Here is a 27,662-nt window from a genome sequence, read left to right on the forward strand (position 1 = left end):
TACAGTGGGATGAAGTGTGAATTGAAGACGAAGAGTTAGAGCCAGTGAGTATAGGAATTTTTTCCTGAAGTTTGCCATTGGAAGGAGATAAGCAACAGTAGGATGAAAAGACACTATTGAATGAAGGGTTTATAACTGGCTGAGGGAATTTGTCAAGGTTTATAGATTATGGAAAATGAGCCACTAGAGTGGATGAAAAGGAAGTAGGAAAAAAATGCTTTAATAAATTACAGGAGTGAAGTCATAGACCTAGCAGAAGGACCATGTGGTCAGTTGAATTTAAGTCATTAAGGAGCTTGAGTAACATAAATAAATCAACTAGAAATATTATCATCCCCAGCCTACTACCTATGACTTGCTCTTTGATTCAAACTCTCTTTCAGGCAGGCTCTTTGTCACTCATCATGGGCTGCACCCCTAATGCTTCACATTCTCCAGTCTTCTTGCTCCTTGGGTTCTCAAAAGCTAGAGTCTCCGCAAGTCTCCTTTTCTTCCTGTTCCTGGCTATTTACCTGGTCACCATAATAGGGAACGTGACTCTAGTGCTGCTTATCTCCAGGGACTCCAGGCTCCACTCACCTATGTATTATCTCCTCCGTGGTCTCTCCATGATAGACATGGGGCTGTCCACAGTCACCCTGCCCCAGTTGTTGATCCATCTGGTCTCTAATTACCCAGCCATTTCTGCTGCCCGCTGCTTGGCCCAGTTCTTTTTCTTCTATGCATTTGGAGTTACGGATACACTTGTTATTTCTATCATGGCCCTGGATCGTTACATGACCATCTGTAATCCCCTACGCTACCATTCAGTGATGAATCGCCAACTCTGTGCCTTCTTACTGGCCTTGAGCTGGGTGGTGTCCATAGTGCACACCATGCTGCATGTGGGACTTCTCTTGCCTCTTTACTGGGCTGGGGATGCTGAAGGCAACGTTAAACTTCCCCATTTCTTTTGTGACCACCGACCACTTCTGCGAGCCTCTTGCTCTGACATACATTCCAATGAGCTGGCCATATTCTTGGAGGGTGGCTTCCTCATGCTAGGCCCCTGTGCCCTCATTGTACTCTCCTATGCATGCATTGGGGCCACCATCCTACGTTTGCCTTCAGCTGCTGGTCGCCACCGTGCAGTCTCCACCTGTGGATCCCACCTCACCATAGTTGGCTTCCTCTATGGCACCATCATTTGGGTCTATTTCCAGCCTCCTTCCCAGGACTCTCAGGAACAGGACATGGCGGCTGCTGTGATGTACACCGCCATTACACCTTTGGCCAACCCTTTTGTGTACAGCCTCCGCAACAAGGATGTCAAGAATGCGCTTCACAGGCTGCTTGGACGGGGGAGGGAGGACTCCTGATTAGCCTGCCAAAGAGCCATTTTGGTTAGTTAAGTTGAAAGCAGTGGGAAAGTTTGAGCATGGCTGGTTTTGGAGAGACGAGGGAAGGATGGCCTGGCTACCTTATGGAACTCCAGATTCAGCTCTTGATGTGGTGTTCTGACAGGGCAGTGAACACATGCCCCACGTGCTCAGGGCTCCTCATCAGCCTGCCTTGAGAACCCCTTCCCCATACCATTTATCTTCAGTTATCAAAGTGGATGATAATGAGTCACTAGGCCACAGTTTTGAAGAAATATGAGAATATTACTGTGAAATCTGAACTGAAGCAAAGACAGTGAAGTTAATTATGGTCACGTCTAACTTGGTGTGCTTGCTTGTGGGAAGTGTACTGGTGTATATCAGAAAGTTAGGGGAAGGGAACAGTTTAGGTAAATAGGGATGGCAATTTTACATCTGTTCCATTCAGTGAGTGAATACTGGCCCAAAAGTGAACGTGAAAGGGACCATGATTCTGCTATTCCACATCTTAGCCTCAGTTTCTATGGGCTTGTCATAGTGTGAGCATCTTACTCTGATGTGTGTAAATTCTATTTCATATATTTAATTTTATTTACATTTTCAATAAGATATACAAAGAAAATGCAAAGCTAAGTACTCTGCTGCATAAGGAACTATAAAACAAGGAACAGTGAACTATTTCAACAATGAAGAAAACAAATTGGCTGTGCTTAGCTTCTTGGGAGCTGGACATTGACTTCTATTTTGCTAGCTCTTATGAGATTTACAGTGATAATTTTTTTTAAAGATTTTTATTTATTTATTCATGAGAGAGAGAGAGAGAGGCAGAGGGAGAAGCAGGCTCCCAAGGAGCAGGGAGCCTGACGCGGGACTCGATCCCAGGTCTCCGGGATCATGACCTGAGCCGAAGGCAGATGCTTAACCATCTGAGCCACCCAGGCGCCGGAGATTTACAGTGATAATTAAAAATACTTCTTGAGCTCCTTTTTTATTGAAGTATAATTGACACACAATGTTACATTAGTTTTACGTGTACAACATAGTGGTTTGGTAACTATATGTTATGCTGTGCTCACACAAGTGTAGCTACCATCTGTCACCATACAACACTGTCACAGTACCATTGACTTTTTTTTTTTTACTAAGATAGAATTGAAATATAACATTGCAGGTTTAAGGTGTACAATATGTTGATTTGATACATTTATGTGTTGCAATATTACAGTAGTTCCCCTTACCCTTGGGGATTATGTTCCAAAACCCCCAGTGGCTGCATGAAACAGCAGATAGTACTAAACCTTACACATACTATGTTTTTTCCTATACATACGTAACTATGATAAAGTTTAATTTATAAATTAGGCAGAGTAAGAGATTAACAGTAATAAACAATACAAAACAGAGAACAATTATAACAATATGCTGTAATAAAAGTTATGTGAATGGAGTCTGTCTCTCTGAAAATATCTTTTGTACGGTACTCACCCTTCTTCTTGTGATGATGTGAAGTGATGAAATGCTTCTGTGGTGAGATGAAGTGAGGTCAATGACGTAGGCATCGTGATACCGGGATTAGGCTGCTATTGACCTTCTGATAATACATCAGGAGGAGGATCATCTGCTTCTGGAATGCAGTTGACCGCAGGTAGCTGAAACTGCAGAAAAGGAAACCACAGATAAGAGGGGACTGCTGTACCACCAAAGTGTGAGCTAACACTTCTACCAAGTCATGTAATTTTCATCTTTTTTGTGGTGGGAAAAATGAAGATCTAGTCTCTTAGCAATTTCGAAGTTTATAATACAGTATTGTTGCCTATTATCACTACACTGTGCATTAGATCTCCAGGACTTATTTATCTACTAGTTGCAGGTTTATACCCTTAAATAACATCTCCCCAACTCCCCTATTTCTCAGTCTCTGGACTACCATTAAACTCTGTTTTTATGGGTTCATCTGTTTTAAGCTCCACATATAAGTGAGATTGTCATTGTCTCTGTCTGACTTATCTCACTGAGCATAACAACCTCAAGATCCATCCATGTAGTCACACATGGCAGGATTTCCTTTTTTCTCATGGCTGAATAATATTCAATTATATATATATAAATCTCACATCTTTTTAATCCATTTTTTCTGTTGACGGACACTTAGGTTGTTTCCATATCTTGGCTATTGTGAATAATGCTATAATAAAAATGGGAGTGAGATATCTTTATGACATCTTGCTTTCATTTCCTTTGGACATATATCCAGAAATGATATTGCTGGTTCATATAATAGTATTTTTTTAAAGATTTTATTTATTTATTTGAGAGCGAGAATGAGATAGAGAGAGAGCATGAGAGGGGAGAGGGTCAGAGGGAGAAGCAGACTCCCCGCTGAGCAGGGAGCCCGATGCGGGACTCGATCCTGGGATTCCAGGATCATGACCTGAGCCGAAGGCAGTCACTTAACCAACTGAGCCACCCAGGCGCCCAATAGTTGTATTTTTAATTTTTTTTTTTTTTTTTTTTTTAGAAAGAGCGTTGCTCTCAAGGGGGGGTGGGCAGAGGGAGAGGGAGAGAGAAAATCTTAAGCAGGCTCCACGCTCAGTGTGGAGCCTGACAAGGGCTCAGTCTCACAACCCTGACATCATGACCTGAGAGTCAGATGCTTAACCACCTGAGCCACCAAGACACCCTGTATTTTTTATTTTTTGAGGAACTTCCATACTGTTTTCCAGAGTGGCTGCACCAATTTACATTTTCACCATTAGTGCCCAAGGGTTCCCTTTTCTCCACATCTTGTCTTTTTGATAATAGCTATTCTAACAGATGTGAGGTGATATTTAATTATAGTGTTGATTTGCATTTCACTGCTGATTTAGTGAAGTGGAGTACTTTTTCATATACCTGTTGGCTGTTTGACTGTCTTTTTTGAAGAAATGTCTATTCAAATCCCTTGCCAATTTCTTCTTTTTTTTTTTTAAGATTTTATTTATTTATTCATGAGAGACAGAGAGAGAGGCAGAGGCAGAGGCAGAGGGAGAAGCAGGCTCCCTGCGGAACAGGGATACTGATATGAGACTCAATCCCAGGATCCCGGGATCACGACCTGAGCCGAAGGCAGACGCTTAATGGACCAAGCCACCCAGGCACCCTCCCTTGCCAGTTTCTTAATTGGGTTATTTGTGAGTTTTAATTTTGCTGTTGAGTTGTATGAGTTCCTTATATATTTTGGATATTAACCCCTTATCAGATATTTGGTTTGCAAATATTTTCTCCTATTCCCTAGGTTGCTTTTTCATTGTCTCTTTTGCTGTGCAGAAGCTTTTTAGTTTGATATAGTCTCACCTGATTATGCTTTTGTTGTTTGTGTTTTTGGTGTCATAGCCAGAAAATCATTGCCCAGGCCAATGTGAAAGAACTTCTTCCCCATTTTCTTCCAGAAGTTTTACATTATCAGGCCTTATGTTTCTGTCTTTAATCCATTTTGAACTAATTTTTATGTGTGGTATAAGATAGGGGTTCAGTTTCGTTTTTCTCTATGTGGCTGTCCAGTTTCACCAACACCATTTCTTGAGGAGATTCTTCTTTCCCCATTGAGCATTCTTCATTTCCTTGTCAAAAGTCAATTGACAAAGTTAAATGGGTTTATTTCTGGACTCTCAGTTATATTGCATTGATCTATATATCTCTCCTTGTGCAAGTACCACATTATTTTGACTCCTGTAGATTTTTTTAAACTTTTCTTTTTTAAAAATTTATTATTTTTTATTTTTTATTTTTTTATTATTTTGTTCAATTAGCCAGCATATAGTACATAATTAGTTTTTGATGTAGTGTTTGATTCATTAGTAGAATCATTTGATTCATTAGTTCCCTATAACACCCAGTGCTCATCACCACACGTGCCCTCCTTAATACCCATCACGTGGTTACCCCACCCTCCCACACCCCTTCTTTCTGTAACCCCCAGTTTGTTTCCTGGAGTCCAGAGTCTCTCATGTAAATGATTCTTTTAATTTCAGGTGTTGAACTTAGAGAGTCATCTTTTACAGCACCTAGTGCTTACCACAAGTGCCCTCCTTAATATTCATGAAAAAGAAAAAATAAATAAATTTAAGTTTCATACTAAAACAAATTATTTTAGGACACCTCGGTGGCTCAGATGGTTAAACATCTGCCTTTGGCTCAGGTCATGATCCCAGGGTCCTGGGATCAAGCCCTGCATCGGGTTCCCTGCTGAGCAGGGAGCCTGCTTCTCTCCCTCTCCCTCTACTGCTCCCTCTGCTTGTGCTCTCTTGCTCTGTCAAGTGAATAAATAAAATCTTTAAAAAGAAACAAATTATTTTAATACTATCAAATGGCCAGTGTTGAAATTTCCAGTTGTTTCATAAATATAATAAAATGTCTTTATAGTTTTTAAGAATTAGGACCCAAATAAGGTTTACATATTGTGACTGGTTATTTGGTCTTTTCAGTATCTTTCTTCTCTCTTTCTTTCCTCCCTTCCCTTTTTTCTTCCTCTTTCCCCTGCTGTCCTTTATCTCTAGCAATTTACTTGTAGATGATATCATATAATTTTCCTGTGGAATTCCCTATAGTCTGAATTTGTGTGAGTTCATCATTATATTGTAGTTTAATGTGTTCCTCTGTGTTCTGTATTTTCCATAAGTTGGAAGTTGGATGTAGAAGCTTTATCAGATTCATGTTTGACTTTTGGAAAAGAGAGATTACTCCATAGGTGGTGTGGGAGATGTAATGTCTGGTTAGGTCACCTTTTGGTGAAATTAGCAGCTGTTGCTATTCAATGTCTAGATCTACTCATTAGAGCAGTAATTAAAGCAGAGGTATATGTGTATGGAAGGGGTAAGAAATCAGGTGGAAGGAGGAAAGAACAGTCTAAAATCCAGACTGTCTGCTCAGAATGAGACTGATAGAAATGAATCACATCCATTTGACAATGCCATCAACCTGTGTCCACTGGGGAAATAAGTCACTTTCCCAAAGTAAGGAGGGCTTTTAGAAAGTCCAATAGATCCTCTGCAAACAAAAATAAATGTATTACATTTTTTGAGGAAATTAATATTATTTTTTTAAAGATTTTATTTATTTATTTGAGAGAGAGAGAATGAGAGATAGAGAGCTTGAGAGGGAAGAGGGTCAGAGGGAGAAGCAGACTCCCCGCTGAGAAGGGAGGCCGATGTGGGACTCGATCCCGGGACTCCAGGATCATGACCTGAGCCGAAGGCAGTCGCCTAACTAACTGAGCCACCCAGGTGCCCAGAAATTAATATTATTTTGATGGATTAAAATCTCTTTGTTTCCACTGAATTCTGATCATATTCGTCAGTTAATAATTTGGTTTTCTAGTTTGTGACTAACCTTCTTTGCAGGTTAATGGTGGACCGTACTGGTATGTATCCAATTTATAGTCATTTCCACAATATCTAATCTATATCAGTAAGCCACATGTCATTATTACTTTATAGTAGGACAAAGAATATCCAATTGGCATATAATGTCAGATTTTTCAGGGTGGTGCTCCACTTCCTGCTGCTGCTTTTATACTCAAAGGCTTGTTCAAATCAGGTATTCTGTGGATGATAGTTCTAAAATAGATAAGCAAAATGGGTAGATGAAATTCAGCAAAGGATGCAACTGGGTGAGGACAGGAAAGGCGGAAGTCGTGGGAGAGGAGAATAGAAACGTAGCATTGGTCAGAGTTGTCCCACTGGTATCTCATAAAGCCTCATGCCTTGCAGCTAATTCAGCTGGGTTAAGCTGTTTGGATTAGTAATAAACACTCAATAACAGGAAGGACAGGTTGGGAAAACTGGCTTCTTGAAATGATGAAATAGGAATCAATTTCCTCTTGGGGTTTTTTCTTGCTCAACTGTTGACATTATGCAAGGAAGGCCATGGTGTACGTCAAAGGGTAGTTCTTCCCTATAGACACAATTGTTTTCAGAAGCTCCATGGTGAGATCTAGGTATAAGGAAGGAGAGGGAGCAGATGCTGGAGCTACAGTCCCTGCTGATGAAGGAAGGTAGATGGGCTCAGTCCCTTGTAATTAATATTTTATCTGAACACAGTTGGAGGCTCCTGAGGTTGGTAGAATGAGTCTGTGTAAGTGATGCTGCTTCTTTGGGATGAGCTACCATATAGGAAGGCTTTTATGGAAAATGATGAAAAGGGAATCCTTAATTTTGTGAGAACGTGGTGAAGAAGGAGCGCAGGTCTATTCATACTTTCTGTCTTGAGTGTATGGTGTTAGATACAGAGAAAAGGTGAGAATAAGGTTATACTCTGCCCTCATAGTAAACAGAAAGGGCACAGAAAATAATCATAATCCTCTTTTAGAAAGTGGTGTGATATTGATGCCAAGAAGATCAAAGAATAGTTTGAGGTACAAATATTATAGTCAAGGGAAGCAGTGGGATAGAAGCATTGTCAGTTATAATACAGAAAAAAATAGGATCTTGAGTGAAAATATGAAGGCTTAGATGGAGAATATAGTCATGAAATCAGAGAGGGGATGGAAAGACATTTCACAGTTCTCAGGTGCAAGAAATGTGTGACAGAGGACCGAATTTATTTTGTGATAATTTGGAAGATACATTTTTGAGACAGAGAAAAGGAGGTTCTGATTTATACATCTCAGATTCAAGCTTTATGATTCATCAACACAGGAGAACAGACTAGAAGTAGAATTTAGACCAAGAAGCATTTAATAGAGCATATTCCTAATATTTAGATATTGATAAAGCAGTGAATGATCTCATGTCTTTTGGTTCTTCCATCAAAGAAGAAAAATGAGAATAAGCAGGATTAAGGCTTGACACCCTAGCTCTGTTCCTTCTCCATGATTTTAGATGTCCCCAAAGAACCAGGTGGGAATGGGGAAACCTGAGATCCTTTTCTGTTTCATTCCAGGGATTCTTACTTTTTTTTCTCTCTCTCCAATTTCAATTTAGTTTACTGTCTTAAGGTGTTCAAATCTGTATATGTGTGTATCTTCATACCTTTCCTAAATGGACTACTCCTTTCTCTATCTCCCCCTAGCATCAGCATCCTTGATCCCTCAAAGTTGTCTAAACAGGACCTCCCGAACTTGGACTCTGATGAGACTAATGTTGAGCTATTGGGAAATAGAAAGTATACAGAAATGAGTCTTTTTTCCCCCTTTTTTTCTGAAGATTTTATTTATTTATTTATTTATTTATTTATTTATTTATTTATATTATTGAAATGAGTCTTGAAGAAATCAGCCAACAAGAGCACTACCACTGCTTATTACTCTTTTTGCATAATTAGTTTACAAATGCAGTTTTGCTTTTTTTGGAAGAAAATGGACTCTATGTTATTGCATTCTTTCCATAATGGATAAATCTATACCCTTTGCTACTTTTTCCTTCTTGGAGATCTTTTTCTTTCACCCTTTCCCCGTGAAGGGACTTATCCCATCTCTCTTCCTTCCCACCCTTTCTGTTCACCTTCATTCATATCTCCCTGTGGAAGTCTTTGTATGGCTGCTGCCTTGAATGAGTAATAGGATTGCAAGAGGGTATAGCTTGATCTATATCCACAGACATAGAGAAGGATACAGGAAGAAATAAATACTAAAAGACACTGGAAAATAGAAGTTTTTGTTATCTTTTAAGCTCCTGTTTCATGATTTTTAGAGTAAAGAAAATCGCCAAGAGAGATGTCCTTAAAATAGTTTTGATTCTTTATCTGAATATTAGGAATACTCTCCTTTAGTGGGGTAGAACACTGGATTCATCAAAGAATAAATGCAACTGTAGCACGTCATTTGGCTCTGCGTGAAGAATATTTATGTAGTTAAACTAATGTAAATGTGGTCTACTAATTTTTAGCTTTTACCTGGAAAGTTAACTGTGGTTACAACTCAATTTATATGTCTTCAGTACAAGTCAAGATACAGCTTTCCCAAGGTTGGAAGGGTATAGGGATGGGGAAGAGAAGTGGAGTCTGAAGTTGATGGAATAAGAAATATAGATTTAAGTATACCATTTAAAAGCAGAAAAGCAACTAATTTAAGAACTAAAATAATCATCAAAAATTGGGGAAAGGATGAGAGAAGAATGGGGACAATGTAAACAAGATAAAACTTCATCTTTCATAGTAGAGAGCCAGAAGATAAATTGATAAAACTGGTACATAGATGCGTAAACAAGTGGTTTATGATTTAGAGGCATAGAGGTGTGAACCACTGGAAGAGATAAAACTAAACATGAAGCAAAGTTAGGGTTAGAGACTCTGCTTTTTATTGTATATTCTTTTTACTTTTTTTTTACTTTTACTTTACTATTTTAACAATTTTTCCCTCATTCATGAAAAAATATAGTATTTCACTGAAATATCCTTATCCATATAATGGCCTCAAAATGTTACCTCTTTGGTGTACCATGTACATCTGTCTACAGGGAAAACCTGAGCTGAAAGGAAACAAGACTCCCATCCGCTGGCAGATTACATTATTTATTGAAAATTAATCATTGCAATGAACACTGGGAATTATACACAAACAATGAATCATGGAACACTACATCAAAAACTAATGAAGTACTGTATGGTGACTAACATAACATAATAAAAAAAGAAAAAAAGACAATTAATCATTAATAAAATCAATGATGATGTTAATCATTTCTACCCTCATCCCAGGTAAGTTCAGTTGACTTAATGGAACAAGAATTCCCCTACCAAAAGAACAGTAGTTTCTGGACATACAAAGTTAGGACCAGATCTTCACTCCAGTGCTCCATCAAAGATATAGAGACTCGGACATCTGCCTGGAGCCTTGACATAGTTCCCTTTTCTTTACAACTCTGACAATCAGGAAAATGTGGTGCTTATGTCTAATAAAACTATACAGGGTTGAGTCCAGGTTTTGTCTCTCAGAGCCTATAAGACCTTCAACAAAGTAGTCTCTTTGCTTTAGCTCTCTCATCTGTAATATAAAAGTAGTTTGTACCATATGGTATTGTTGTGACAATTAAATGTATGATATTTGGTGTGCTCTTCAGCGCATAGCAAACAACAAAGAAATTCTGTATTTAATGATGCCTTCTTTGTTATACAGGGACCATGTGTGATTTATCCTACTGCCCTTAATATATATCACATCAAGAGATTGTAAGTGGTCAATAAATGAGCCTGGAATAAACTGAAGAGTGTGGGTGGGTACTTGAGTGGATGGAGAGAAAGATAATGACAAAGGAAAGAGATGAAAGGAAAAGCTCTTTTGGAAACTAGGGGCATCCGTGCGAGAAAAGATGTTTCCTAAAGCTATCCTAGAATAAACTTTAGCATTATTTGATCCTAACACTTGCTGTTTGTGGGTGATATTGATCATGTGTTATGGCCACTAGAAACAGGACAGAAGTAACTGAATTTGTCTTATTGGGCCTGTCCAGCTGGCCAGAGACGCAGCCAGTTATTTTCAGGATCGTCCTTGCCATGTACCTGGTGGCGCTTCTGGGCAATGCCCTATTAGTAATTGTTGCCCTCACAGACCCCAAGCTTCAGACACCAACGTATTTCCTGCTCAGTCAGCTTTCCTTTATTGATATGTTTCTGACAACCATCACTGTTCCCCAACACAGCACACACTGTCTGTGAATAGAACCATCTCTTTTGATTGCTGCATGATCCAGCTGTTCTTTTTTATGGCTGTGGGCAGCATGGAAGGCCACTTGCTGGCTGTCATGGCCTGTGACTGCTGTTGCCATCTGTGACCCCTTAAGATACTCTGCCATCATCAGCCATCATCTCTGTCTATGCATAACCTTGACCTCATGGGTGGTTGTCAGCCTCAACAACCTCCCTTATAGTGTGTTGGTCACCCACTTACCCTTTTGCGACAACCAGGTCACCCACTTCTTCTGTGACATCACACCCTTGCTGAAGCTCTCCTGCACCCAACCAGTGGTCAGTGAAATGCTAATATGTACTGAGGGTGTAGCTGTGGTGGTCAGCCCCTTCTTCTTGATTTTTGGCTCCTATGCCCGCATTGGCATTGCCACAGCCCACATGCACTCAGTTGCTGCCCTGTGCAAAGCCCTGTCCATATGTAGCTCCCACATTCTGGTTGTGCTGCTCCTGTATGGCTCTGTGATCCGCCTGTACCTCCGGCCATCTTCCAGCTATGACTTGGACCAGGATCGCCAAGTTGCCATCTTTTACATAGTAGTTACCCCTATACTAAACCCACTGATCTATAGCCTGAGGAACCAGGAAGTTAAGGGAGCTCTGCGAAGGCTTTTCAGGAAAGTCTGCATCTCAGGAAACTTCCAACATGGTTCCTAGGTAAACAGGGGATGGCAGCACATCTCCTGAGCCCAAGGAGTTAAGATCCAACTTGAAAATGTCTCATATAGATGGGTTACATTCCTAATAACTGGTATGGTTCATATTTCTGTGGAATAATTTTCCTTATTGGCTCCCTCTTTTTTGGATTCGGGAAGAAGTGAGTTCATGAATAAATAGTTCTGGTCCCCATTGACTGACCTAGAATCTCATCATATTGGAACTGAACAGATGTTTTTATTGATTTATTTTTTAAAAAGATTTTATTTATTTGAGAGAGAGAGAGAGAGAGAGAATGGGGGAGGGGCACAAGGAGTGGAAGAGAGAGAATCTTGAGCAGACTCCATGTTGAGCACAGAGTCTGACGTGGGGCTCCATCTCATGACCCTGAGATTATGACCTGAGCCGAAATCAAGAGTCAGATATTTAACCAACTGACCCACCTACGCACCCCCTGGACAGATGTTTTTAGACCACCAAACCTGAACCTCTCATCTTTCAAAACTAATATGGGGCATAGGGGATTACTAAGCCAAATTATTATACATCAGTAAGGCCTGCAGAACTTTGATCATCTTAGTGATATTGTGGCATTCTGACAGGTGTAAGATGATATCTCATTGTAGTTTTGATTTGCATTTCTCTGATGATAAGTGATGATGAGTATCTTTTCATGTGTCTGTTGGCCATCTGTAGGTCTTTTGAGAAATGTCTGTTCATGTCTTCTGCCCATTTTTAATTGGATTATTTGTGGGTTTTTGATGTTGAGTTGCATAAGTTATTTATATATTTGTGATACTAACCCCTTACCAGATATATCACTGGGAAATATCTTCTCCCATTTAGTAGGTTGTCTCTTTTGTTTCATTGCGTGTTTCCTTTGCTGTGCAGAAGCTTTTTATTTTGATGTAGTTTCAATAGTTTATTTTTGCTTTTCTTTCCTTTGTCTCAGGGGACATATCTAGAAAAATGTTGCTATGGCCAATGTCAGAGAAATTACTGCCTGTGCTCTCTTCTAGGATTTTTATGGTTTCCTGTCTTACACTTATGTCTTTAATCCTTTCTGAGTTTATTTTTGTGTATGGTACAAGAAAGTGGTCCAGTTTCATTGTTTTGCATGTAGCTGTCCAGCTGTTCCCAACACCATTTGTTGAAGAGACCTTTTCCCATTTCATATTCTTGCCTCTTTTGTCAAAGATTAATTGACCATATAATTGTGGGTTTATTTCTGGGCTCTTTATTCTGTTCCATTGATCTATGTGTCTATTTTTGTACCAGTACCATATATACTGTTGTGATTATTACAGCCTTGTAGTATATCTTGAAATCTGGGATTGTGACACCTCCACTTTTGTTCTTCTTTTTCAAGATTGCTTTGGTTATTCGGGGTCTTTAGTGGTTTCATACAAATTTTAGGATTATTTGTTCTAGCTTGGTGAAAAATGCTGTTGGTATTTTGAGAAGGATTGCATTAAATCCCGTAGTTTGCTTTTGGTAGTATGAACATTTTAACAACATTTGTTCTCCCAATCTATGAGCATGGAATATCTTCGCATTTATTTGTGTGATCTCCAGTTTCTTTCATCAACATTTTATAGTTTTCAGCATATAGGTGTTTCACGCAGGAGAGTGATTTTGGAGTAGACCATAGAATAGCCTAAAACTCTTTTAAAGTTGTAATAATTTTACAGTCTCCCATTATTTTCAACTCACCATAATAATAAGCAGTTCAGTACTTACAGTGACTGAATTGTTCCATCTGCACTTTCATGTCACTCCACAAAAGACACAGACAGGTCACTGATGATAGAGACTGGGAGAGAGAGTCTTCACAGTGGCTCTAACACCAGAAGTAGGTGGTACCATTTGGGACATATGGCAAGTAGAGCTGTTTAAACACACTGATAGACTTGATGTAATATGTAAGGGGAAAAGAAGAATCAAGGATGGACTATGGAAATGGGTGGAAACATTTATTTATATGCGATGGTCTCTGTATTGTTGGTGTAAAGAAACACATAGCTTTGAGAGATAAAGGGGGCAGTATTTATAATTACACTGAAACAATAGAAGTAAGTAGCTCTTTGGTACAAACATGATTTTCCAGAAATTATTCTCCTTGAAGAGGTCAGAATGAAATAGAGTTCAGAAACCCAAGGGAAAATGCCAAGGGGCTTTGTTGAAGGTGGTGTAGGGTCATGTTCAAGGGGATGGACTCTGGAGCCAGATAACACAAATTAGAAGCCCACTATTGTCATTACTTGCCATGTGGTTTTTTTCTCAGGCTGTTGGTAATCAGAGTTGTACCTGGACCTGCCCTTATAGTTATTATGATTTCAAGATGCCCTCAGTGATAATCAGGAAACTTTGAAAAAAACAAGTTTTATTACTCTCAGGTCCTGGAAAGCATATTGCACACCTGGGGCCACACAGTGAGGTCACAGGTAGAGAGAAAGCATGGGAGGGCATGGGCTTGGTGTTCTGCTTTTATTGAGGTTGAGGGAAGGGGCCTTGGGTTTCACAGTTTGATTCTATGGGTGGACTTAAAACATAAGAGCAGGAATTTAAAGCGTGGGAAGAGAAAAAGCAAATAGTCCGTTAATATAGATCAACCAAGATTTCTGAAACAAATGAGCAGGGGGACAGTGGCATAGGAGGTTGGAAGGTTCTGGCTCTTTACTAGTCAGTGTGGCTGGCAATGTATTTAGTGAGATAGCCTTTTGATGCGGAACCCAAAAGCAACCTCCCAAATCAAAGCTAAGTCAAGTACTTGGTCTACAAAAAGTAAAACCAACTGTAGGGCTTACACTATAGTGATCTTTGACAATGATCCAACTACTCTGCCTCAGTTATCCATCTGTAAAGAAGAGAGAAACAGTATCTATAATTTAGGATTGTCAAAAGGATTTTATGAATAAAACCTATGTAAAGCACTCATAATAATAGACCAGCTCATGAGTACTATATGTGTATGCTATTATTATTATTATTACTATCGATACCCTACAGATGAAGAAATAATGAGAGAAAAGAACAAAGAGTTGGTGGCTAAAGGTTTGGATATCTGTATGTACCTAAAGGCTATTGATGAAATGAGAGTAAGGCCAGTAATTAATCTGCCTCATTTTTTTTATTGACTGAACAGCAGTTCATAATATGTGTGTATTGTTTTGGTTCAGATTTCCTTCAAAGTACTGAATAAGAGACAACCCCAAATCTCAGTGGCTTATAACAACAGACGTTTATTTCTCAGTCAAAAGTCTGCAGGTTGAGGGGCGCCTGGGTGGCTCAGTCGTTAAGTGTCTGCCTTCAGCTCAGGTCATGATCCCAGGGTCCTGGGATCGGGCCCCACGTCGGGCTCCCTGCTCAGTAGGAAGCCTGCTTCTCCCTCTCCCACTCCCCCTGCTTGTGTTCCTGCTCTCGCTCTCTCTCTATCAAATAAATAAAATCTTATTAAAAATAAAATAAAATAAAGCATACCATTCAACATTTCTGGATGACAACTCAGCCTTATCTTTTTTTATTTTTTTATTTCATTATGTTATGTTAGTCACCATACAATACATCATTAGTTTTTGATGTGGTGATCCATGATCCATTGTTTTCGTATAACACCCAGTGCTCCATGCAGTACGTGCCCTCCTTAATACCCATCACTGGGCCAAACAATTCCCCCTCCCCCCTCCCCTCTAAAACCCTGTTTGTTTCTCAGAGTCCATAGTCTCTCATGGTTCGTCTCTCCCTCCGAATTCCCCCCCTTCATTTTTCCCTTCCTTCTCCTAATGTCCTCCCTGCTATTCCTTATGTTCCACAAATAAGTGAAACCATATGATAATTGACTTTCTCTGCTTGACTTCTTTCACTTAGCATAACCTCCTCTAGTCCCATGCATGTTGATGTAAAAGTTGGGTGTTCATCCTTTCTGATGGCTGAGTAATATTCCATTGTATATATGGACCACATCTTCTTCATCCAGTCATCTATCGAAGGGCATCTCAGCTCTTTCCACAGTTTGGCTATTGCAGACATTGCTGCTATGAACATTGGGGTGCATATGGCCCTTCTTTTCACTACATTTGTGTCTTTGGGGTAAATACCCAGTAGTGCAATTGCTGGGTCATAGGGTAGCTCTATTTTTAAATTTTTGAGGCACCTCCACACTGTTTTCCAAAGTGGCTGTACCAACTTGCATTCCCACCAACAGTATAAGAGGGTTCCCCTTTCTCCACAACCTCTCCAACATTTGTTGTTTCTTGCCCTGTCCATTTTTGCCATTCTAACTGGTGTAAGGTGGTATCTCAATGTGGTTTTGATTTGAATTTCCCTGTTGGCTAATGATGATGAACATTTTTTCATGTGTCTGTTAGCCATTTGTATGTCTTCTTCAGAGAAGTGTCTTTTCATATCTTCTGCCCACTTTTTGATTTGATTATTTGTTTTTTGGGTGTTGAGTTTGAGAAGTTCTTTATAGATCTTGGATACCAGCCCTTTATCTGTAGTGTCATTTGCAAATATCTTCTCCCATTCTGTAGGTTGCCTCTTTGTTTTGTTGACTGTTGCCTTTGCTGTGCAGAAGCTTTTTATCTTGATGAAGAAAAGAGAAAGGACCCAAATTAATATAAGTATGAATGAAAGGGGAAAGATCACGACTAACACCAAGGAAATAGAAATAATTATTAGAAATTATTATCAACATCTATATGGTAATAAACTGAGCACTCTGGATGAAATGGAGGCCTTCCTGGAAACCTATAAGCTGTCAAGACCGAAACAGGAAGAAATTGACAACCTGAATAGGCCAATAACCAGTAATGAGATTGAAGCAGTGATCAAAACCCTCCCAAAAAACAAAGAGTCCAGGGCCTGATGGATTCTCTGAGGAATTCTACCAACCATTCAAAGAAGAAATAATACCTATTCTCCTGAAGCTGTTTCAAAAAATAGAAACTGAAGGAAATCTTCCAAACTCATTCTTTGAGGCCAGCATTACCTTAATCCCCAAACCAGGCAAAGACCCCATCAAAAAGGAGAATTTCAGAGCAATATCCCTGATGAATATGGATTCCAAAATCCTCAACAAAATCCTAGCTAACAGGATCCAACAATACATTAAAAGGATCATCCACCACGACCAAGTGGGATTTATCCCCGGGATGCAAGCGTGGTTCAACATTCGCAAATCAATCAGTGTGATAGAACACATTAATAAGAGGAGAGAGAAGAACCATATGGTCCTCTCAATTAATGCAGAAAAAGCATTTGGCAAAATACAACATCCTTTCTTGATTAAAACTCTTCAGAGTATAGGGATAGAGGGAATATTCCTCAAGTTCATAAAATCCATGTATGAAAAACCCACAGCGAATATCATCCTCAGTGGGGAAAAGCTGAGAGCCTTTCCCTTAAGATCAGGAACACGTCAAGGATGCCCACTCTTGCCAATATTGTTCAACATAGTACTAGAAGTCCTAGCAACAGCAATCAGACAACAAAAAGAAATAAAACATATTCAAATTGGCAAAGAAGAAGTCAAACTCTCTCTTTTCGCAGACGACATGATACTTTATGTGGAAACCCCAAAAGACTCCACCCCCAAATTACTAGAACTCATACAGCAATTCAGTAATGTGGCAGGATACAAAATCAATGCACAGAAATCAGTTGCTTTCTTATACATTAACAATGCAACTGTAGAAAGAGAAATTAGAGAAACGATTCCATTTACAGTAGCACCAAAAACCATAAGATACCTCGGAATAAACCTAACCAAAGAGGTAAAGGATCTATACTCTAGGAACTACAGAACACTCATGAAAGAAATTGAAGAAGACACAAAAAGATGGAAAAATATTCCATGCTCATGGATAGGAAGAATAAACATTGTTAAAATGTCTATGCTACCCAGAGCAATCTATACCTTCAGTGCCATCCCGATCAAAATTCCAATGACATTTTTCAAAGTGCTGGAACAAACAATCCTAAAATTTGTATGGAATCAGAAAAGACCCTGAATCGCCAAGGAAATGTTGAAAAAGAAAACAAAGCTGGGGGCATCACGTTGCCTGATTTCAAGCTATGTTACAAAGCAGTGATCACCAAGACAGCATGGTACTGGCACAAAAACAGACACATAGACCAATGGAACAGAATAGAGAACCCAGATATGGACCCTCAACTCTATGGTCAAATAATTTTTGACAAAGCAGGAAAAACATGCAATGGAAAAAGACAGTCTTTTCAATAAATGGTGCTGGGAAAATTGGACAGCCACATGCAGAAGAATGAAACTCGACCATTCTCTAACACCATTCAGAAAGATAAACTCAAAGTGGATGAAAGACCTCAATGTGAGACAGGAATCCATCAAAATCCTAGAGGAGAACATGGACAGTAACCACTTTGACATCACCCACACCAACTTCTTTCAAGATACATCTCCAAAAGCTAGTGAAACAAAAGCAAAAATGAACTTTTGGGACTTCATCAGCCTTATCTTTAAAAAAAAAAAGTCTGCAGGTTGAAAGAGGGAACTGTGTTTCAGACCCTGGGTCAAGTTCAGGTCTGGTCTATGTGTTTCTCATTCTGAGATTCAAGCTAAGGGGCCTCAGCTACATGAGATGAGCTTTTCTTCTCATGATGAAGGCCAGAGCCCAAGAGGGTAAACCAGATGATCTGAACCCATTCAAATCTCTTTATTGGAAACAGCTTTTGTTATGCCTGTTCATAAATTGCTAGCTAAAGCCAGCCCAAAGTCAATGGGATGGAGATGTGTATTCTGCCCCAGCAAAGCCATGGCAAAGACAGGAAAGTAAGGAAGAACTGTGAACAGATAACAACATCTATCTAACTACAAAACAAAATGAACCACAATTCCATTAGCATGCATGAAGATGATTTCTAACTTTTCACTATCCTAGACAAAAGTGTATTGAACATAAAATATATGAGTGTATTTACGTATATATAATATATTCATTCCTTATATATATTAATTCTATGAGATAAACTCCGAGAAGTAGAAGTGTATCATCTAAATACAAAATTGTTTGATAGCATTTCCCAATTGCTCTTCAATTATTAATATATTAATTTACTCTCCTGTCAACTTCTTTACCTTAAGAAAGTTCTTTCAGTGGGGGCATTTGGGGCTAATTAGAAGAAGCTACAATGCTAACAGCTGAGGAAAATCATTTGGTAAAGTAGGTTCAGCCATGGAACTGACTCCTAAAGACACAGAAAGGAGGACGGTGGGCCAAGGAGGCAGGAAAGAAAATAAGGGGGAACAGTGGAATCCAGAAGAAAAATATTGGGTATGTAAGATACTTTCTGGAAGATGTGAAGAACCAGAGTTAAGTAACCAAAAGTTGGTTTCATTGCCTTGTTATTATCATATTATAAATGTCAGGCCCCCTTTATCTTGGAAGAGTTTATTATCCTGATGCAGCCAAAAACTTAAGGAGTGTAGCACCTCAAACCAGTTTTGATGGTGACCAAGGCTTCCAAATAGGTCCCAAGAAACCCTTCTTCTAGCTCATTACACAAATTTGCCACAGTTTTAGCTTCTTCTCAGTTCAGTGCCGTAACTGCTTATATCCTACAAAAGAAACTTTCTACTGTCAAATGGCCTGTAAATCGGCCTGCACTTGCAACTTCTGCCCCATGTCCAGGGAGGTCCTTCTCACCTTTTCCTTTTGAAAAGGAAACTGGAAACACCCATGAAACTAAAGAATTGACATTTTAGTAGACATTTTGGCTCTTGGACCTATTTCTCGTTTCCAGAACTGATTGATCAACAGGTAACTACCCAGTAAAATAGTCAGGTTCCACATATCAGCTACAGAGAAGATTAGGAGCATGCTGAGATAAAAGGAGTTAGGTTATTCTTGAATGGTGCAGCTAATGAAGGTTAAGAAAATGCAAGTTGGAGAGCCCTTTACATTATTTCACTGATACTGACTACTAAATTAACTCATACAAGTACAATAGATGCACAAGAATGACAGTGCTTAATTCTGCAACATCTGTAACTTCTGACCCTATACAGTAAACACTTGTCATCATGTCCCTCTTCCCATATTGGAGTAGTTCTGCCATTTCATTTGTCTTGGTGGGTGGCAGAACCTCTCTCCCACTTACAGAAAATAAAAGCAGCAGTATTGCTTGCCCAGTTTCCCTGGGAACTAGAGCATGGACTTCTGACCAAGTCTTGGCCAGCCGCATGGATCACCTTATTTTGAATCTAGATGTATTGGTATAAAGAACAAGAAGTGGGCATTTTTTTTCCTGGAGGTGGTCACATCTAGTTTTCAGGCCTCTGGGGGTTATGCCCAGTGACTATTGCTGATAGTACTGGTGGCGGTATGAGTGAAAAGAGTTTAGTGTCTACAGCAGTGACCTCATCACACAATTCTGGGATATGATTTTGACTGTGGTTCTGACTATATGACCTTTCTTAGTCTTGTCCATTTTATTGAGCCTGGTTGCTTAGCCTTTGTGGAAATTCAGGAGTTCCACATACACTTTCTTTTCTTTTTTTTTTTTTAAATATTTTATTTATTTGACAGAGAGAGACACAGCGAGAGAGGGAACACAAGCGGGGGGAGTAGAAGAGGGAGAAGCAGGCTTCCCGCCGAAGCAGGGAGCCTGATGTGGGGCTCGATCCCAGGACCCTGGGACCATGACCTGAGCCGAAGGCAGACGCTTAACAACTGAGCCCCCCAGGCACCCCCACATACACTTTCAATAAACTTATTTCCTCTACAAATCAACCAGAATTGTTTTCTGTTGCCTATATCTAAGTATGTTACAACCCTGTTGTTTAATGGCGGGCCCAGAGAACACTAAATTTTAATTAAAGTCATGCTAGTGGCTTACGCTAAATACATAGTCTCATGTACTTTGGTTTAAGGGATAGGTCAGGACAATATTCAATGGGAAAATCCATAATATGTACCTAATTTAGATATTTCTGGGAAGTTCTAAAGGAAACATATGTAAGGGACAAAACTGTTTTCCCAGAATCACTGGGAAAACTAGGAACTGTGTTTGGGGTTTTATCTAAAGAATGAAGTCCATATTCTGCTCACCCATTTTCTGAAGGCTCCCTTGACATCCCCATTCCTCAGGCTGTAAATGAAGGGGTTCAGCATGGGGGTTACCACCGTGTACATGACTGTCAGGATGCGACCCTCAGTCACTGAATAGCTGGTAAGGGGCCTGAAGTAGACCCATGTGAGTGTGCCATAGAAGATAGCCACCACAGTGAGGTGGGAGCCACAGGTAGAAAAGGCTCTCCACTTGCTCTTGGCTGAGGGGCTCTGGAGGACCACTGAGATGATGTGGGCATAGGAGGCAATGATGAAGGCCAGAGCACCATTGATGACAATAACACCCTCTGTGTGAATCATCAGGGTGTTGAGGTAGGGGCTGGAGCAGGAAATCTTCATCAGAGGGTAGAGGTCACAGAAGAAATGGGGGATCTTGTTATCTGCACAGAAGATCAATCGGCCCATGAGAAAGGTGTGCAGCAGGGCATGAAGATGGGAGAGGATATGGCACAGAGCCACCATCTGTGAACACAGCGTTCTGGTCAGGATCATAGGGTAGCGGAAAGGGTAGCAGATGGCGATGTATCTGTCATAGGCCATCACAGCCAGAAGGAAGTTTTCCATGGCTGCAAAACAAATGAAGAAATAAGTCTGGGTTAAGCATCCCATGTAGGAAATAGCCTTTGTAGGAGAGAAAATGTTCTGCAGCATCTTGGGGACTGTGGTAGAAGTGAAGCAGATGTCTGCCAAAGCCAAGTTACTGAGGAAGATGTACATGGGGGTGTGGAGGTGTGGAGTATAGATGATCAGTGTGATGATGGCAAAGTTCCCAGAAATGTTGATTGCATACATCAGTAGAAAAAGAAGGAAGAGTGGAATCTGCTCTTCTGGGTGGGTAGAAATGCCCAAGAGAACAAAATGGGATACACCGGTCCAGTTGGTATTGACCATCTGTTGCCATAAGAATAAACAGGATTATCACTTTTTATTGAGGTATATAATTGCCATATAACATTATATTTCAGGTGTACACAATAATGATTCGATATCCGTATATATTGCAAAATGATCACCACATTAACTCTAGTTAACATCCATCCCCATACATAATTACAAATTCTTTTCTTGTGATGAAGACTTTTAGGATATACTCTCTTAGCAACTTTTTAAATATGCGATGCAGTATTATTAAGTATATTCACCATGCTATACATTACATTCTCATGGTTTATTTTATAACTGGAAGTTTGTACCTTTGAACTCCCTTCACCCATTTCACCACTCCCTGCCCTCTGCCTCTGGCAACCATCAGTCTGTTCTCTGCATCTATGAGTTTGTTTCTTTTTGTTTTTGTTTTTTAAGAGAGAGAGAGAGAGCAGGCATGAGCAGCGGGGTAGTGGCAAAGGGAGAGGGAGAGAGAAAGAATCTTAAGCAGGCTTCACACCCAGCACAGAGCCCAATGTGGGGCTTGATCCCACGACCCTGAGATCATGACCTGAGCTGAAATCGAGAGTTGGATGCTTAAATGACTGAGCCACCCAGGCGCCCCAGAGCCTTTTTCCCCCTTTAAATTCCTCATATAAGTGAAATCATATGTTATTTATTTTTCTCCGATTTATTTCACTTAGCATAATGCCCTCAAGGTCCATTCATGTTGTTGTAGATGGCAAGATTCCATTTTTAAAAAATGGCTGGATGGTATTCCATTGTATATGTATACTACATCTTCTTTATCCATTCATCCATAGTTGAACAGTTAGGTTGTTTCCATGTCATGGCTATTGCAAATAGTGCTGCAGTGAACATAAGTGAACATATATCTTTTTGAATTAGTGTTTTTGCTTTCTGTGAATAAATACCCAGAAGTGGAATTGCTGGATCATATGGTAGTTGCAGTTTTAATTTTTTTTTTTGAGGTAACTCCATACTCTTTTCCAAAAAAAGATTATTTTTATAGGCTTGGACATCTGAGCAGTCTGTTTGGTTTCTATCACTTTTGTGCTCTGATACAAACTGCACACAGTGTTGGTAATGGGATCAAGTGCTTATTTTCCAAAATAGTGAGGTATGGATTTTTCATTATCAACAGCATCATCACTATTACAAATTGTACAGATGCACCGGTATTATAAATTAGAAAACTAAGGCATGGAAAGTTTAACCTTTTTTTGCCCATGAAGGGCAAAATCTGATCTTAAAGTCATGCTTATCAGGTTCCAAAGTCTATGCTAGTGATACTATATAGCGTGACTCTGCAAATAAAACCAACGCACCTTATTCCTGGTAATAAGACCTCTTGATGGGCTATATAACCAGGTAATCTGCCTACTAAAAGGGATTTCAGAGGTTATCTGGTCCAACAATTTCTATTTTGGGGAGTGCATACTCCTGGTGGTACCCAGACTTCTCAAAGAGTATACAGACACATCTTAGGAGAAACAGTTTCCAGATTCTCAGCTTCTATATTTCTCTTTTATGAAATCATTTTGTCTTCAAGATATCTTGAACGTTATGCATTATTCTGTCTCCTGCTTAGCAAATGAAAGACATACTTTCATCCGTCCGAAATCCAGGATAGAAAAACCTCAAAGGAGTCTAATGAATGGACAATCAGAATATGAACGAAATGGATTACTTTAATAACAAATAATAAGTCCTTTTTTAGGTAAGGGGTTTCCAATCTTTTGTTCTCAAAAAAGCCTTGGTTTCCTTATCTCTAAAATGGGGGAATATTAATAGTACATCACTCATGAAGTTGGTATGAGAATGAAATAAGAGTGGCTGGTCCATGGCAAGTGCTCAGTAAATGCTGGAAATTATGCCTATCAATTTTTCAGTCCTGTTCTACTCTTCTCCAGGTTTTTCGGAGAGTAAGTGTTTCTGCTGTCCAGGTCTCTCTACAGTGAACCTGCTCCACACTGTCACTGTCTTAATTTGAAACAAATAATACATTATATGTTAAAAAAAAGAAGAAGAAGAAGATAGTAGGAAGGGAAAAAATGAAGGGGGAGAAATCGGAGGGGGAGATGAACCATGAGAGACTATGGACTCTGAGAAACAAACTGAGGGTTCTGGGGTGGGTGGGGGGATGGGTTAACCTGGTGATGGGTATTAAAGAGGGCATGTATTGAATGGAGCACTGGGTGTTATACGCAAACAATGAATCATGGAACACTACATCAAAAACTAATGATGATTAACATAATATAATAAAAAGAAAAGTTAAAAAAAATGTGGTTCCCAAGAACTAAGCAAAGTTCTGTGAGTCTGGTCTTTTGTCACAGGTTCATAATGATCTGGGCTGGTCATAAATCATAGCCTTTTGGGGGAGATGAGAGTTGGCTGTGTCCATGGCTAACCCAAGATTTCTTTTTTTAAAAGATTTTATTTGTTTATTTGAAAAAGAGAGAGAGCACAAGCAGGGGGAGCAGCAGACAGAGGGGGAGGGAGAAGCAGGCTCACCGAGCAAGGAGCCCAATGAGGGGCTCAATCCCCGGACCCTGGGATCATGACCTGAGCTGAAGGCAGATGCTTAATGACTGAGCCATCCAGGTGCCCCTAACCCAAGATTTCTTTACAATTAGATCATTGGGGGAAAAAGTATGAACAATTAAGAACAGCCTCTCTGTAAGGCACTTGCACATGCATTATCACATATAATCATCAGCAATCCTGAAGACACTTCCAACAGCAACAGTCACTCACTATTCTCATCTCCCAGATGAGGAACCAAAGCTTTGGGACATGAAGTGATTCGCTCAGCATAACTCAATGGTAAGTGGTCTGGCTGGGCTTCACCTTACAACTGGATACCTTGAGTTCTCTACATGGGCTACATCACACTGCTCATTTAGTTTACTTAGCTCTTTCCCCATGGAAATGGATTTATCCATCACTGCTGGACTGTCTGCTTTTATATTTCAAACTAAAGGATGTCACCATGATACAACTCAAGAGAGTGAACATGAGACTTTTCAGTTACCAAGATCTGGAAATTCATAGTATGCTATTGAACTATTGATTTCAATATGGTATGATAATGAATGAGATCTAAAAGTTGTAGCCACTCTTTTAATGAGCACTTTCTGTAAACCAGGAATAGTTCTAAGAGCTTTACCTATATGATTTTTATTTGGTGACCACAGAAATTATGTGACGTAGGTATTATTATCTCTGTTTTATAGGTGAAGAAATTGAAGCTCAGAGGGGTTCTGTGACATGCTCAAAGTCACAGAGTTAGTAAGTAGTAGAACTAGAATTTACATTCAGTTTCATTTAAGCCCAGAGTCTGTGCTCTTTTTTTTAAAGATTTATTTATTTATTTGAGAGAGAGAGAGAGAATGTGCAAGAGTGAGAGAGAGTGGAGGGAGGGGCAGAGGGAGAGAATCTTTAAGCAGACGCCCCATTGAGCGTAGAGCCTGACATGGGGCTCAATCTCATGACCCATGAGATCATGACCCTGAGCCAAAACCAAGAGTCACAGGGAAAGGGAGGGAAAACTGAATGGGAAGAAATCAGAGAGGGACACAAACCATGAGAGACTCTGGACTCCGGGAAACAAACAGGGTTACAGAAGGAGGGGGTTGGAGGGATGGGGTAGCCAGATGATGAGTACTAAGGAAGGCACGTGTTGTGATGAGCACTGGGTGTTATACGCAACTAATGAATCATTGAACACTACGTCAGAAACCAATGATGTACTCTATGTTGGCTAACCGAACATAAAAAAACAAACAAACCAACCAAGAGTCATATGTCAACCGACTGAGCCACCCAGATGCTCCTCAATGTTTATGTTCTTAACCAGTGGACTGTGCCATGCCTTAAGCGTTCCCTAACTATTCCAGTTCCTACCTTACTCTATGTTTCTTGTTTTCCACTGTGCGGTCTTGTGCCTTTGGCCAGTGATATGTGTCTATCACGTTTTTTCCTACTTTAATTCTCATTATAGAATTAGAGAGTAGATATTATCATTCCCATTTTCAGATTATTAAATTGAGAATCAGAGGGATAGATTAACTTCCTCAGGGCCGCAGAGCATAGGGTCGGGTCGTAGAGCTAACTCAGAAGTGATGCTCCTCTGCCCCAGCTCACCCACTTAGCACCTAATGTTTTGTTCTTGTCCTGTGCTTCCTTCCCCTTACTAGTCTGTCACTGTAATTGGAGCCTCCAAATCAGAGCAGGGGGTCCTGAGTTTATTTAGGAAACATGAGATGTCTCCCCTCAGTTCTTAGGGAAGTTGTAAAAAGTTCTAAGAAGGGAGTGTGCCATGGTGAGCACTGTGAATTGTTTAAGACTGACGAATCACAGACCTGTACCCCTGGAACAAATAATACATTATATGTTAAAAAAAAAAAAAAAAGAAGTGAATGACCTCTACCAGATAGTTTGGTATCAAGTTTCTGTGACAAAGCTGCTCATAAGACTGGAGAAAGCCCCAGAAGTGGTTGGAGGGCGGGCTGCCTGGGACCTTGGAGTCCCCTTCATCTCCCTCATAGCTGCTGGAGATTACCCTACCTGACGCATAGTGCGGCATATCAGCTCCTTGTGGATAAAGGAGAATAATGTGGTATGGGGCAAGGGCTGGGAAGCCAGGAATGGGGAACTACTAGAGAAGAGTCTTTATATAGGAATGTGGACAGAGAAAAAGTAGTGTGTTGTGTGAGAATAGTTTTAATCCAAGAATGGTAAGATTTGGGCTTTGGTCTCAGGTTGCCATGAAACTTTTCTTGGGGACCTTATGAAAATCTCTTCATTCTTGGGAGCCTCAGTTTCTTCTTTTGGGAGATGGGAAGAAGAACCCCTGCTTTCAATACAAGAGGCTTTGTAAAAAACAAAAACAAAAACCAAAAAACCCAAAAAGAGAGTGGGGACTTAAAGGCCCTGTAACAAGTCTGTGAAACAGTGCAGGGTTGTTTGTTTTAAATTCCTATAGGAACTTGGCTTCCCTATCACAGAATAGGTCCCCACAACTCCTGGCAGTCAGAGCCACAGACTTCCCTGATAACAGAGTTGCCTCTCTTTCCAAAATGACCTTGATAAATATAAGAGGCACTTGGATAACACGACTTAGTCTATTTTCTGGGTTTGTCAGTTCGATCACTAATTCCTAGAAGTGGAAAGAAAAGTCTGGGTCAGTTTTTAAGAAAGATGAAGTTGACAGCTATGTCCAGGGATTCATTTTAGAATCATCCAATCCTGATTACCTATGATACCTCCCCAAGTGATTGAAGCTTTCTGGAATTCCATCAGATATTTTCTCTTTGACTCAGGAAAATTTCCCTGAAAGGAAACACTCTTGACTGTTTAAATCATTCAGTTTGTTTTTGGTTTTTGGTTTTGTGTGTGTGTGTGTGTGGCTAGGTTTTAATAAAGGGAGGGGAGAGTCCATGAAGACATAGCATGTCTGAGGGTGGCATAAGGAAGAGGCACTATGAAGGGAAAGAAAAGGAAAAAAAAAAAAAGAAAACTTAGGGAGTCAAAGACAAACTTCACAAAATGCACAATACTGTGCAAAGGATCCAATTTGAGAAAGATGGTTATCCCTCCGGAAACTGCAGAGAGCAATTCTTGCGGGGGAATTACCTGACTGGCTCAGCAACTGCAGTGTGCTTGTGAAGCCCTGAGTGCAGAGACTCACCTTATTGTGGGCCTCCAGCTGGACTGGAACGGGCTGGGCTGGGTACTTCCTCCCTCAGGCAGCATGTGTCATCATGTCTTCTTTTAACAGTAGCATAGAGCCAACCACTCTGGGAGGACAGAGGAAGTTGCCCAGCATCGCAGAAAGGAAGGCATCAGGAAGGAGTTAAAGGGAAAGGGCAGCCAGCCTCATGGGGGGAGGAGGGGTGGGGCTTCTGCTGGTCAGGGGCAGGAAGGCATGCCTGGGAAAGGCATGGGAGATTTTATCACATGCTTCTGCATGATTCCATGGTTCTCACTA

General features: G+C 40.1%; 3 protein-coding genes across 3 annotated transcripts; 2 read left to right on the top strand and 1 right to left on the bottom strand.

Moving 5' to 3' along the window:
- Nucleotides 1–404: 404 nt before the first annotated feature.
- Nucleotides 405–1,358, top strand: LOC113934334 (olfactory receptor 1B1). Its single transcript, XM_027615133.1, has one exon. It carries the CDS (start codon nucleotides 405–407, stop codon nucleotides 1,356–1,358), a length of 954 nt encoding a protein of 317 aa, XP_027470934.1.
- Nucleotides 1,359–10,727: 9,369 nt separating this feature from the next.
- Nucleotides 10,728–11,675, top strand: LOC113934335 (olfactory receptor 1361-like). Its single transcript, XM_027615134.1, is given in 3 exon segments — nucleotides 10,728–10,965; nucleotides 10,968–11,085; nucleotides 11,087–11,675. Coding segments are annotated over 3 exon segments (945 nt in total).
- A 2,845-nt stretch (nucleotides 11,676–14,520) lies between these two features.
- On the bottom strand, nucleotides 14,521–21,673 carry LOC113934177 (olfactory receptor 1Q1-like). The gene is made up of 3 exons (XM_027614692.1): nucleotides 20,762–21,673; nucleotides 16,230–16,259; nucleotides 14,521–14,532 (listed from the first exon to the last, which is right to left on the bottom strand). The coding sequence occupies exons 1-3, from the start codon at nucleotides 21,671–21,673 to the stop codon at nucleotides 14,521–14,523; spliced, it is 954 nt and encodes a 317-aa protein (XP_027470493.1).
- Between the last annotated feature and the right edge of the window lie 5,989 nt (nucleotides 21,674–27,662).

The sequence above is a fragment of the Zalophus californianus genome, chromosome 13, assembly GCF_009762305.2.
Source record: "Zalophus californianus isolate mZalCal1 chromosome 13, mZalCal1.pri.v2, whole genome shotgun sequence".
In the NCBI taxonomy this organism is placed as follows: Eukaryota; Metazoa; Chordata; class Mammalia; order Carnivora; family Otariidae; genus Zalophus; species Zalophus californianus.